Consider the following 14908-nt stretch of genomic DNA (forward strand, 5'->3'; position numbering starts at 1 on the left):
ACCCTACCAACCTACCTACCTCTTCTTGTCCTCCCACAAGATCTATCTGGTCCTTGTTTCCAGTTAAGGTGACCCCTTTTCAAAAGTGCTTCCAACCCTTTGCTTTCTTTCTTGCACAACCACTATCCCCAAATCCTTTGCATCCTCCCCTGAATAACTAATATAAACTCTCATTGTAAATGGTATTGCATCCTTGTTACAAGTTGAACTGTAAGTGCAAGGTCCAGTTGTTCGAAACCAGCAGCCACACCTGAGAAAAAGACAACACTCTCTACTTCTCAAAGAGTGACAGTTCTAGAAGTGCACAAGAGCCGCTCTACCAGGGCTCTGGTCACTCTGAGTAGGAATCAGCTAGATGGCAGTGAGGGATGTCTTTGTTTGTTTGTTTGTTTTACTTTTAATGTCATTTCGCTATTTTCCCCAGTTAAAAAAGAAATAGGTGACCTGTTAAACTTCAGTTGCTTCCCTATTTCTCTGCTTTCTTTATAGCAAAAATAGAAAGGAATCCATTGTACTATTTCCAATGCATCCCTTGATTCACATTTGAACTCACTCAAACTGGGCTTTTACCCTTGCCGCTCTACCCATATATCTCTTGCTGGGGATCCAAAATGTCCATGTTGCCAAATCTAAATGTCAGGGTGTAGTGCACATTTTACTGACTCATAAGCATAATTCGCAGAGTTGATCATTTTCAATCTCTTTAAATGCTTTTATCGTGACTTTCAGCACTCAGAAGTCTTGTCATTTCAACCTAATTCTTCTCCATTTTTATGTTGCTTTTCTTTTTTCTTCTGATTTTCCTGACAATGAGAGTTAGGATTACCTCCTCTTTGGTATTTGACGTTCTCACCTGTACTGGATGATCCCATCCCATCCCGTGGCTTTAAAGACTATGTGTGAACACGAGGGTGTACCTCCCAACTCATGGTGCTCATTTGTTTTTGATGTGAGGGGGCAGTGCATGTGAAGTTCATTCCCCCAGGTCAGACTGTAATCAAGCTTCTATTTAGAGATTCTGAATAGATTGAAAAACAGAATTTGACACAAAAGGCCTGATTTGTGGCAGAAAGGGGACTGGTTTTGTCACAACAGCTATGCACCTGCTCACAAAGCCACCTCAGAGTACACGTTTTGGACAAAAACAGCATGCTTCTCCTGCCTGACACACCTTATTCACTTCACCTCTCTCTGTGTGACTTCCTTTTATTCCCATTAATGAAGAGGGACATGAAAGGATAATGATTTGAAGAGCTAGAAGAGGCGAAGAAGAAAAAAATAAAGGAAGGCGCTGTCAGCCATCCAAATAGATAAGTTTGAAAAATGTTTCCAAGAATGGAATCACAGATTGGACAAATGTATTCAGTGTAATGGAAAGTATTTTGTAGTTAATAAGGTTATTTTGTAACAAAAATTAAATTCAGAGCTTTGAAAAAAAAACTTCTGGTGTTTTGGTGGGTACCCCCATGTGTGTATGTGTGTGGGATTCTTTGTGTGTGTGTGTGTGTGTGTGTGTGTGTGTGTGTGTATTCCAAATTTTACGCCTGACCTGCTACATCAGAATCTAAACTTATTCAAGTTTAATACAACTCACAACTGGACAATTGTTGGATTTCTGTTAGGTCTCTATCAATATTAGTTTGTCTAAATCAAGTCTCCCCTTCTATGTCTGCTCCTCACATTGTCTGTTAATATCAATGCCCTCTCCTGTTTTCTTGTAAAAAAGAACAGCAAGAACAGATAAAATATTTTTTAATCCATATGCAATAAAAGAGAAGAAATACATTGGCTTTATCTTAATACACACACACACACACACACACACACACAAAGCATCCATTTCTTACTACTCTCCTAGCATTATTCTGGCTACTTTGCTTTCACTATTGCAACAATCTCTTACCTGATCCTTCTACCTTAGAGCTTTAAAAGAGTATATTGTCAACCCAAAACCCAGACCCACTGCTGTGGACTCTATTCTGAGCCATAGTGACCCTGTAGGATAAAGTGGAACTGCTTTCTGAACTGGTTTCTGAAACTGATGTGTAGATACTTATTGGAACAGGCCTCGTATCTTTTCACCAGAGCTCTGCAGTTAGCAGCCCAATACCTAAAACATAGCACCATCAGGGTTTGATGCATGAATTCTTAGTATTTCTAATTGTACACTTTTTTGTGTGTCTCCAAAAGTTTTTATAATCTTATCAACATCCTATTTCAGAGAAAAAAATCATAATCTTAAAAATGGTCTATTTGTCCTGCATTATCTGTTTCCTTAGCTCTATGATTGCGTTCTCAACCCACTGCTCTCCTCACTATCTCTGTCTTAGAGACCTTGTCCTCTTTCTGCTTGTGGGGTATGTTATGGGCATTCCCACTTCAGGCCGGTCTTTCTTCTCTTGAAAAATAATTCCTTTTCTTCATTTCCCTCAAATATCTTTTAATAATTGTCACCTTCTCAAATAAAGCATCTTCATCCAATCTTTAAAATTATAAAATTGGCTTTTCCTCTCTCTTTTTTACTGCTTTATTTTTTTCCATAGTACTTCTATAACTTCACATCACATTTTCCTGTGATTTATTTATTTTCCCACACTAAAATGTAAGCTCCATCAGGACAAGGAGATTTATTTTATTTACCGCTTAGTAGTGTGAGAACATTTCTTTTTGGGGGGTTTTAAGTCTAAATAACAAACCCACTGTCATTGAACCAACTCTATAACACATAGATTGGCTGGTGGGATTTCAACCACCAATTTTTGGTTATTTTTCAAATGCTTACATGACAGAGCCACCAGGACTCCTTAGAAAATAGAAAGTTTCAATGTTTTTAAAAAGGGAATCAGTGAATAAATTGTGTTTTCTGAGAAAACACAACTATGTAATAAGCACTCTAAATCATCAAAAAATATATTGGCTTTCTTTTGCCTGATTTTGTAATGGTATTTTTGCATTATCATATTAAAAAATTTTGCTGTAGTGAAATAAATTGATAACACATGCCCTATCAGGTTGGTTTTAATAGCAGAAGTAGGGATCATAGTATGCATGAAATGTGGACTTACTACAAATATGCATATTAAAATGAAGTTACTGGAAAAATAAAAATAATTCATTATTTGACTTTCATTGACTTCTGCTCTTTACTCCCGCTTTAGAGCATTTCCTTGATCTTTCCCAATGATTAATAGGATGCTGCTTTATCAAGCAACGGAATGGAGGTACTTTCTCCAGGAAAGGAGTTTTTACATCTCTCAAAGAAATATATGTATTCCTGGGAATTGCTGGACATTGGATCCTGACTTTTTAGTGGAGTAACACTTGCATTTCATCCCTTGCTTACATGATTTTTATTTCAATGGCAAAACCCAATGATAAAGTCAAAGTCTTAGGATCTGAGAAATAAATATGATAAAAGGGAACTTTCTCCAAATCTCTTTTCTGTACCATCCATTAAAATATCTGCTGTCCAGCGCTATCATTCTCCCATTTCAGGGATGGCCAACATAGGCAACTAGAAATGATCACCACTTAACGCCAAAGACCTCACCTATCACTCAATTTTAGAGACTTTAATACCTTGAGATAAGGTTTTTAAGAGACCATTCCCTGCTGACATGAAATATCCCCTAGGTAGCTAATCAGATCCAGGTAACACAATTAACGTAAGCTATTGAGTACTATTTTATTTAAATAGAGGCACAGTTATTAAACTATATCTTTGGAATAATACATAGATGAAAATAATCTATCAGAGGTGCCAAATTCAGATTGTAAATGCTACACAAGATGAATGTCCCTGCTGTGCTGTCTCAAAGACATGCCACTGAGTTTCCATCGCTATGCCTGTGTGGAAGTCGTGACCGAGCCTTGTGTAAATGCCTTACCGGTACCCATATGCATCCACGCTGCTTGCACTTCTCCTCAGTGACCCCGTCTGCATCCGGATAACAAGTAAACTTTTCATTTTCTGAGAAAACTTGAGTCCATTCAACTTTAAAGCTCTTTCCAAGACTTAATTTGAGACCCAGAATTTGGAGAATCTTTGAAAAGAAAAATATGTTAAACTGTCTATGACCATTGAACAACAATTTTAGAACATTTTACCATTTCATGAAATGCAACAACCACATAATTTTGAACACCAAATCATTAATAACATGATATAGTACGTCAAGAACTCTCTCAAGTAAAATACAAAAAAATATAGAATCGGAAAAAGAAAGAAAATGTTGATGAAATGCTAAAAGCCCAAGGCAGCAAAGCTTCAGGAATTGTAAGATAGGTGTAGTGGAATATTGAGGAAAAGCATTTTCCTTGTATCCACATGAGTTCAGTTTTTGTTATGCCATTCAATGCTCATGTTACTTTGGGTAAATTGTATATTTTGTATTATTTTCTATCTGTTTCCCCTTTAAATGAGCCCAATGACTTCTACTGATAGAATGAATGGATTATGAAATTTAAAATACTTAGCATAGCTTTTGAACAAGTTGTTTTTCCTAAGTGCCTTTTATCTGGCTCCCCTCACAATGGTTGTTATGTTTGAACCCATTTTTGGACATGCAATGCTATGCTTTATTGTTGCTTCAGAATAATCAGTGTACTTCAGAAGAATGTGGGCAAGATTTAATTCCAAACAAATTATTCTCTGGATAGCATATTTTTGGATATGTTGCAACTTTGATTTTTAAGAATATTCACATAAAAGCCACCCAAAGTCCAACAGAATCACAAAGTTATGAGTGTCCAGTATATACTTGTACATGTATAAGAGCAAAATACACAAACTAAGCTGGTAAACATGTCTGTAGAAATGAATTGGCATTGTTCCCTGTTGATAACTCTTGCTAATTTCATAAAGTTCTTAAATATTGTTTTGTTGAATTGATATCAAAGATATCTTCTGACACTGCTAGGCGCATTTATAAATTATAGTATGGTTACATATTCAGAATAGTTACCCATTACATATATTTCTAAAATTTTCTTCATTAAAACAGTAGAATAAAGAGATTAACAAGACAGTGGATTTATGTAAAAGGATACTATAAAGCAAAATTCTATACCTCAAATAATTTAGTTATGTTATCTTTTCCAATTTGCTTTTTTATATAAATGGTAGACCTTAGTAGAGTGGTAGAAAAGGGAATGCCCATTAAAATGGCTTTCCTATACAATTGATTATCTGTCCTGTAAACCTTCACTTGTTTCACACCCAGAATAAGTTAAAATAGATAAATAAACAAAAAGAGCTTCACTCAAATCCCCAGGAAATCTCCAACTGACATTTGGATGTGTCATAAATCAGAGGTCAGAATTATTGGGGGAAAGATTGAGGAAATGTAAAATACCACCTTCAGAAGTGTGTGCACCTAGGGGTCAAGTTACAATAGGTCCACATTTGTTTCTCTGTCCAATAAAGGTGCCTGTGGTTTTGTAGCATAGAACTTAGCTTTCTGATTTTGAATTGTTTGTCTTACAGTTTTCATATTATATAAACTGTACTATGGCTTTAAAATTACATTTACAGATGAAGAAGTAAAGACCCTGAGAGCTCCCTGGAACACACTCAGATGAAGAACTGAGGTTAGACCCCGATTCGGAAACAGTTTCCTTTCTTCTCACTATCCACAGGAAACTAGACGTGGAAGGTGATCTACTCAGATGGAGCACGTAAATAAAGTTCTGAAGTCAAACAATGAAAATTGAGGATCCGGGAGAATAGCTGAATAAATTAATTAAATCAACGTTTAAAGTCTTAAATTAGACGATTAAACATTCAGAAGCTATAGTCATTTATTAATTAAATTTCAAAATAGATGATGGTAGAAAAATGCCAGGAAGGCCTTTCTAAGACAAAATGAAGTATAGAGTGAGCAATAGTAAGCCCCAAGCTGTCAACAAAGTATAAATTTTATAAGTTAAAATGGAATATTGACTCTAAAATAGATGGAATGAAGAAAATTAAGTATACAACATGAGGAAAGAAAATATCACAAGACCAATTACTTGCATGATTACCATAGGTGTTATTAAATGCGAGACAACATGGCTGTTAAAGTGTGCACAGTATTCCATTTACCTGAGTGGAAGCATCATAACTAAAATTTGCATGGGGAGCTGGTGATTGATTGGTTTCTGCCACATTAACTTGTGTAACGGAATCTGTTAATCCAAGGATTTTTATAGTTTCAAAAGCTAAAGTGGTTCCTTCCTGGTAGGTTGAATGATTGCATGTGATATTTAAACTGTTCTGAAAAACATATATAATACAATAGGTTAAAGTAGGAAGTATTTCGACAGAAAACTGAAATAATAATAGAGATATAAGAGAAGAAAATAATTCATCTACTCCTTCACCCCAGCAGTTCGTCTAAGTATCATGTTTAAAAATATACCATAGTAATCTTTTCTAGCAGTTTAGATAAACTTATTTAAAAACTTATTTTCAGCAATAATTTAAACATTTCATAATATGACTTAAATGCCTCTATGTATCTATGAGATGATCACAAACTCATCTATCATATTACAATATACATTTTTATTGTAATAGTTTATTATTTTATAAGGTAAATTTAACAATTTAATGTGGTAAATTATTTCATTATTTTCCATTCAAATTTGGCAAATCTTTGTCAAATCTTTATAAATATGGTCATTATCGAAGAATAACCTAAACATTACCAAATTACATATTTCACTATGGGTACAAGAAAACTGCTTACATTAGAGACTGAAAATGTATATAATATGTAGTTGTCTTTTTGGATAGTATCTGAAAGAGAAAAAAATTAAGTTTTATTAAAATGTTCAATTTGATTATTTTATAGGTTTATAATAGTTACGTACTTTTAAAAAGATATGGTTTTATTGAAAACAATGAAATTTCCCTTTTGTTGTGTTGACATAAATCAATCCTGGTATTTTCATTTCCCCATAAGTATATCTAATGAATGCATAATTGATTACATAAATTTCCAAAGACTGTTGAACTATTTTGAAAATTCAGAGAAATCAATACTTCTGGTGAAATATATAGATAAATTAATGATATTGAATGGCAGTTTATCTATTAAATCACATTACAATCACTCAGCCTAGAAAAATTGTGCCATCAAATTAAATTTTGTACATATTTTTATTAATGGACAAAAATGAGATGAACTTGAAGCACAATAAGCAACACAATCCATTTTAAGGAGAATATCGAAAAGTACAAAGATTTTTCTCTGCCATGTGTAAGACAAAACTTTTAATCAACATATCTCGTCTACAGAGACAATTAAGACTAAATTGACTTGGAAAAAGCATAGCTAAAACCATACAGTGGGAACCATAGGGTTTATGGACAATACTCTGTGCTGCAATTTTATTAAAATTTCAATCATAGTAAAATAAAATTAGAATTAGAATCTCAACTATAGGCAATATATGTTTGTTTGCATGCTTGCTTATAAATCCATTACTCAGAAACGACTGACTTCCTTTCAGTTTCTGAAAACATAATCTATATAGTTATCATATTAGATAGTTTTTAGTCATATGTTCTATGCATTCGATTATTTTTCATATTAATGAATTAAGTGAAGGTTATAGAAGATAAGTTTTCTATTCCACATGTCATACACACTTTGTTGTACCTGAACTGTCCTCCCACCTCAGACCTGTTTTTCCTGTTTGAATTCCTCCTCTTTCCTAACCCTTCTGATTTTTTCCCCCCAAATGCTGCTGTTTGATCTTATATGGGAGGTTATTCTGAGGTATGCATCTCCCCCTCCCCCCCCCACCCCCACGCCCCCTCCTCCCCCCCCCCCACCCGCCCCATGTTATTGTTCTCCCTGTAGAGCTATCAGCTGTTTGACTTAAACCTGAGGAACAGAAACGAGTTCATTGCTTGACCTGAGGAGTGACTGCGAGACAGAGCTTTGGTGTTTCAACAATCTCTATTTGACAAGCAATCAAAACAAACAACAAGAAAACTCCTCCCTGCCATCAAGTCATTTCTGACTTCTCAGGTCCTAGCAGACGGGTACAATGCTCTGTAAGTCTCTGCGGCGGTCACGCATTACAGAAGTTTAAAGCCTCATGTTGGGGTATTTTTTGTGGTTTTCAATTTGTTCCTTCCTTTTTCCCTATGATCCCCAGGAATTTCTGTTGTGATTCCTTATACAGCAGTTGGTACTGGTGTCCAGGTACCATCGAGTTTTCCTACTCTCAGAGTTGTGGAGATGGTTGTGTGTTTGATTAGTTCATGTGCTCCATTTGTCCATTGGATTGTTTCCATGAAGTTTTGATTTTTTAAAACACATATTAGATAGATCTTTTAATCAAATATATAGAAATAGCAATGTACAATAATCTGGAAGCATAAATATGTAAAAATGGAATTAAAAATGAAAGCTTGTGATATTTTTTAAGCACTTGTAATTTTACTTGGATAAGGAAGGTAATTTTCCCATCATCCTACTGAACATTGAAAAGTATTTCATCCATTTTGAGACTTACCTATAGTTTCTCCGTCATCCCAGAAAAAGTCTCCTTTTGCTTGGTTATTTTCATCTAATGCAATTATAAGTCCTAAGGGGTTCTTCCGGCTGTTAAGATTGGGTGCACATATGATTAAAAATAAATTTATAACACTGAGATAGTCTTTAAATAAGCCTACTTCAGCAAAATCATTTTGTAGGAACTCTGCTTCAGATACAGCCATTGGCATTAATAAATTAATATGCATAATAGTAATAGTTTTTCAATGAGAAAAATTGGATATGTGTTAAATAAGTAAAATGAATAAACACACCAGATTTCATTTTTAGCAGAAATATTTTTGATATTAAAACTCAAAATATATATAAACTGACACATAAATTTTTCATGATATTACACATTTTAATATTTCATAGTTTTATTAAGAATTTGTGATTGTTTTTAATTACACAAAATCCTTTAGAGTTTTTTAAAATGTTTTTAGCTACAGGAAATAACATTCTACTCCAATTCAATTCAATTCATTTTTAAAATAAAAAACTTAACACTACATAAAATTTGGTGTGTGTTTTTCTTAACTCTGATGATCATAATAATTGATAAGAAATTTCTCCTGTCTCTACCGCCAGCCAGTCCTGGGGCTTTGGGGCTCGACTCAAGGGGAGTCCCTCTGGGACATGGGGGTACAGTGAATGGTGGGACCCTTTACTGGGCATGTCTACACAGTAGGGTATGCTGGGCCCCTCTAGGCTTTCCCATAGGAGCTCCAATAAATTTCTAACCTTTTGCTTAAAAAAATAAAAGAAATTTCTCCGATTAGTCAAATATCTTCTGATGAACAAAAGTAAAAATTAGACAATCTAGGATTTGCTAAAACACATATGAAATTTTACAATTTAAATTGTACTTTAAATATGAATCAGTGAATTTTCATTTTACCTGGCAGTGGTAGTTACAGCAGGCTGCTGGATGGGGATAATATAACCTCCTCTGATATGCAATCCTATTTTGTCTGCTGGAAGATACATATTAATTCGTTGTTTTCTCCATGGTCTTTTTGCACCCTATTTATGAAAAGTAAAATGATCAATTATTAATAAAGTTCTCAAAGTACAGATTACGAGAATTAAAATGTCTACCTGAAAGTGTACTGTTATGAGCATCCACCCCATTAAAATAAATAATAATATATTAAAATCTAACTTTTAAAGTAGTTTCTTTTTCGAGGAACTTACCAAAGCAGGAGTGAAATAAACTTTTTTTATAAAAAAATAAAGTAATAAGTAATATGCTTAAATAGTTTCATTATTTATTGATTTGCTTGCTTATATCTGTAAGCAGGTGATTTGGGGAGAGATATTTGAAATCATTCCCTATAGGTAACTGAAGGATCTATTTAAAAAAATACTTGATATGTAGAATGATATATTTAACAAACATAGTTCAGAAAATCTGTTGGTTGGTCAAATACAAAACAAATTATGGGAATGGATGCTATGATGTTGCCCTTTTGTTGTTGAACTTAAAATTCTTTTCCAAATGTTTCTATGTGCTCTACAGAAACAAAGGATTATGAGTAGCTGAATATGTAATTCAACTGGTCATCATATAAGAATTTCAAATAGGAAAATATTAAGGTGAGTTATCATCCTTTCTTAATTTGATTCTCTCATAGAATACAGACCTTTATACTAACAAATAGCAGATATAATAAATATTTATATATTCTAAAATATGAATGCATTCCTTTTTATGAACATGACAGAAATTTTGAAATACATATACATAGGTGTTTTGAGTTGAATTTCTAAGTATAGATGTTCACAAGTATAGCTCTTGTAAGCACATAATTATATTAATGTTACTTACAGTTTCGTAATCATACCAAGTAGCATCAGGGATATAAGCACTCACTGTCTCTGTTCCCTACGATGAAGGCAGGAAAAAATATTTATATACTTTTTACTTTAATACTTCGCAGTGGAGAATCAAGTCAACATCTCTGTTGATTTTTATAATCAAGGAGTAAGAGAACCTTTATCTATGGTATATAATCCAGTATTTCTAATAAATAGTAATCAAAATCAATGTAAACTACAATCAAACAGTAAAAATTAAAATAATTTAAGTGTCCATTGTATATCAATATAAATGCACTTATATTGTCATAAAATAGTGGACATTGTGAAGGAAAGCATATTTGTTTGGTTTTGTATCCAGGGACACACAGACCTATTAAAATGTATAGTAATTAATTTCCTCTTTTCTCATCACTTTTATATGATAGGAACTATGTAGTTTTAAGATTCCCCTTTATTTACAATGTAACAGAATATTATCTACATGTGCTTAAATGGTATCTCATTGTTACTTTCCAAATATTAACTTTCATTCAATAAAGGTCATGCTTTTAAAATAGTTTTATGTAAGTATCTTATTTCCAGTTAGATATTATATATTTGATAAGCACATATATCCTTAATGATATAATTATTTGAACATTTTTCTAAAATTTAGATTTCAATGAGTCACATACCAACTTGAAATAGTCTATTTACAAGATAATTTTAATGTAATTTAAATTTGATTTTACATAGTTATACATAGTTCCCTCCATGCAATAAGAGTGTAAAATGTACCTGTTTTAAGACAGGAGTAATAAGTAATGCAGGACCCCATAAGAATTGCATGTCCTCAATCCAGCTATTTGTATCTTCATAAAATCTAAAGAAAATGAAAATATTCAAAGTATATATATTTAAGTTTATTAAGACATTTATACATCTCTTGTTTGGGTTCTCTTTTCAGTTTTTTTTTCCCTTTGGAATTCATTTCCAACTTGAATTTGACTCGGCTGCACTGTTCATTCATCCTTTACAGGTCCAGTGGCGCTAAGGAATATAAATGAGGAAGAAGGAAGGAACAAAGGAAAAATGATGAAAGGAGGAAAGCAAGGAAAAAGCAAGGAGGGAAGCTGGGTGAAAATGTACTTTAAGTCAAGACATAGTGAAGTCATTGAATATTTTACTCACTCGTGAAGAAATGGCCTTGCTACTGTTTCACCATACAGGTGGGCTTTATAAAACAGAGTGTAGAGGAATGGTAACAGTGTGTAGCGAATAGTCAAGTAGTGTCGTGATGATTTCACCAAAAGAGAGTCCTGTCCAAAAAATGCAGGGTCCTGATCCTGGGTGATAAAAACAGAAATTAAAATCCGAAAGGTTACGAGGGAAAATTAAAGTAGAAGTATGATCATGTTTTATAAAGCTAATCGTACAAATATTAGCTTCTTCTGAAAAAGTTGACATTTTCTCTATTTCACCATTAAAGTTCTTGTATATTTTTGAGTTTTCATGTCTTTCCATTAAAGTGTTTATTGTAATGGACATTGCTCATTTAGATACCCAATCGATAAGAAACTAGTTAAATGAAATAGGACTTTGAGGGTTATGAAATGTGTGTTTATGAATGGAATATATTCCTGCTTCCAATTCTTCATCCACCCTTGCATTCACAATTTTTGCCCTTGACTTTGCAGATCCTCCTGCCAAGAGTGGATTGTTTGTCTCTATTTATGCTCAGAATGTGGCATACTCTGGCCAAGATGATGTCAGTACATGTAAAGTTCTCAAGCAGGGCTTAACTGAGCTTTCAAGGGGCTTGCTGTTTGGGGCATCACCACTGTCAGTAGAGGAATGTGCTTCGGTATTGTACAGGCTCTCTGACACAGGGAACAGAGCTGATGGGCCTGTGTATGTGCAGCAAGTCCTCCTGATCAGCCCTACCGAGATCAGCTTGACTCCCTTGTAAGATATGCAGAGATTTAGTAATCTGGCTTGGATATCCGTGTAAGTAGGCTCCCATTGCTGCCCAAGTGCATCTAGCTCCACGTTTAAGGTGAGGCTACAGATTTGTTTTGCTGCTCTTAGTGATGGAAAGAGCAGGGTTCTCACACTCTGCAGGCTATTCCTGTGAAATGTCCTCCAACATCCAACATACGACATACTGCGCAAGAAGCTCCATTTTTTTTTTTTTTTGGACTGAAGCTTGGTAAGAAGTGGGCTGCAGTTTAAGATTCTCCCTGTCAAATATCTTCCTTTCCCTGCTTTCTGCACCAGGTTCAGACCTACACGGTGTTTCCAAGGTTTTCCCACACACACAGGTGCTCCCTTCCCTGTATCATCAATAGCCATAATCTCTAAACAGAAATAAATAACTTGTGTTGACATCTGCATCTTGAGGGACAAATATTCACACTAGTTAGAAAGTATCCTGGTAAAACCACGGATTAAAGATCAGGCTGGCACCTTCGAGATCATAGTTCAAACCCACCACATGCTTCAGTAGTGAGAGATGAGAATGTAGGCTTCACATAAAGATTCCCATTCCTGGAAACCTTTAAGGAGCATTTTAGCTCTACTCTATAGGGTCGCTAAACATTATCATCTTGATTGAAGTAAGTTAGGCCTTGCTTTGCTTAGTGAAATTCATGTCAGGATTACCTATTATTATCTTTTACTAGAAAGTGCCATTTGAGTTTATTAGGCAGTGACAAATAATTGAACATTCTTGGTGGTATAGTGGATTATGTGCTGGACTAATATCCACGACATCAGCAGTTTCTAACTACCAGGAGCTCCCCAGGAGAAAGAAGATGCTTCTAGGCCTGTAAATATTTACAGCTTCAGGAACCCAAAGGGACAGCCCTGCTCTAGTCTATAGGAATCAACTCAATGTCATGTGCTTGGGTGTTTTTGGAAATGTACTTTTTGTACCATTTCATTATATTTTTGTCACGCCTGTGTTCAGATTAAACTCCACCTCAGAGTGAGCTGGTGAGTTCGAACTGCCAACCTTTTGCTTAGCTGTTTAATGACTATTGTATTGTTTCAGCAAGACACCCTTAAGCTAGTAGAATAGCTTAAAATGTCCTAGGATTTCTGTTCCAAAGAGTGTATATTCATGCTTTCAAAGCTACAATTTTGCTTTTTCCCAAATTATAGATACCCATTTTATGACTCACAGAAGGGGTTGAGATACAAATTATTTTTCAAGTGTCTTTAGTTTCTTATTTTATTAATCAAAACCTGGAAACTATTAACAACACAATTTATTTATGAGAGAAAAATGACCTGGAACTAACACTGGTAGAATCCAATGCAAAGAAAAAAATCACTGCATCTAATTTAACATACTGATGAGCTAAAATATGTGTGTGTGTGCTTTAGGTTTAAATTGTGACTACATTTTGTTTCATCTTTTCTTCTTTAAATTTTTTGTAAATATAAAATATTTATACATTGTGAGATGAAGATTTCTGGCAATGCTTTAAAAATTCTATCATTCTTCATTGCATAGCTTCTAGAGACTTACACTTAGAACATTGCTAGTTATCTGAAGGCATTTCTTTTCTAAACATGGACAAAAACTTAGGTCACTTACGACATATCCCTCTGCATTATGGTTCCTGGAAAATGGATAAAATGCCCCAAGTTGCATCCAGCGTCTGCAAAGCTCTTCCGTAGTGTCAGCCACAAACCCACAGATGTCTGCTCCGACCTAAAATAAAACACATTCAGTTTTTAAATGCAAACTTTGTCAGGTTATTACAATTTTTGTATCAACAGATTAATTTGCATTATTTCATATACATTTTTTGTTTTACTGTCTTTGCCTATTTGTTAACCTAAGTTAGTTTTCAATTTTGATCCGTTCTTGACACAAATTCCATTGGCATATTCTATTTTTGTTCGTTGTTTCTTTGTATATTTCCTGAGCTTCATTTTATTTCTCATTTGTTTTATCTTTGCTCAAATTCATTGTATCTAAGGGGGAAATATGGTATTAAAATGTGGTGCTGCTGAACAAAAAAATATGTCCCTGATATGACTTTTCACTTCTTAATAAAATATCTGATGCAATAATAGATAAATAATACAATATATAACTTTCATTGAATTTACAAAAGAAATCACCACAATTAAGATGAAGAGGTTTGTTCACTATGTACCCATATCTGATTGCATTTATCTTCCTAAAAGAACACTCCAGAAATGATCAATATTCTAAATCCAGTGATAACTATTTATATGAGTATATTTTGTCTTATATAATATATTAATCATAAACAAAACAATGTATTATGGCGCATTTTCCATAAATATTGATGGCATATTAAAATATTATTTTGTAACATTCAAATGTGTTAATATAACTAAAGTTCTCCGTTATATTGGGTTCCTCTGTATAAATATATCATCATTATCCATTCTCCTACTGATGAATATTATTTTCACATATACCATATATACTCAAATATAAGCTGGCCCAAATATCAGCGGAGGCACAAAGTTTTATCACGAAAACTATACTAAAAATTTGCTGAAAAACTTGGCTTATAGATTAATATATACGG

At 33.9% G+C, this 14908-nt stretch overlaps 1 protein-coding gene across 1 annotated transcript in view; it reads right to left on the reverse strand.

Moving 5' to 3' along the window:
- SI (sucrase-isomaltase) overlaps positions 1-14908 on the reverse strand; it is an 88925-nt gene that overhangs the window by 42605 nt on the left and 31412 nt on the right. Inside the window, exons 16-24 of the mRNA XM_075547877.1 lie at positions 13936-14052; positions 11526-11680; positions 11133-11217; positions 10363-10419; positions 9433-9557; positions 8512-8600; positions 6732-6781; positions 6086-6256; positions 3888-4043 (exon numbers count right to left, since the gene is read on the reverse strand). Coding sequence (XP_075403992.1) covers positions 3888-4043; positions 6086-6256; positions 6732-6781; positions 8512-8600; positions 9433-9557; positions 10363-10419; positions 11133-11217; positions 11526-11680; positions 13936-14052 — 1005 coding nt within the window. The remainder of the gene's footprint in view (positions 1-3887; positions 4044-6085; positions 6257-6731; positions 6782-8511; positions 8601-9432; positions 9558-10362; positions 10420-11132; positions 11218-11525; positions 11681-13935; positions 14053-14908) is intronic.

The sequence above is a fragment of the Tenrec ecaudatus genome, chromosome 4, assembly GCF_050624435.1.
Source record: "Tenrec ecaudatus isolate mTenEca1 chromosome 4, mTenEca1.hap1, whole genome shotgun sequence".
NCBI lineage: Eukaryota > Metazoa > Chordata > Mammalia > Afrosoricida > Tenrecidae > Tenrec > Tenrec ecaudatus.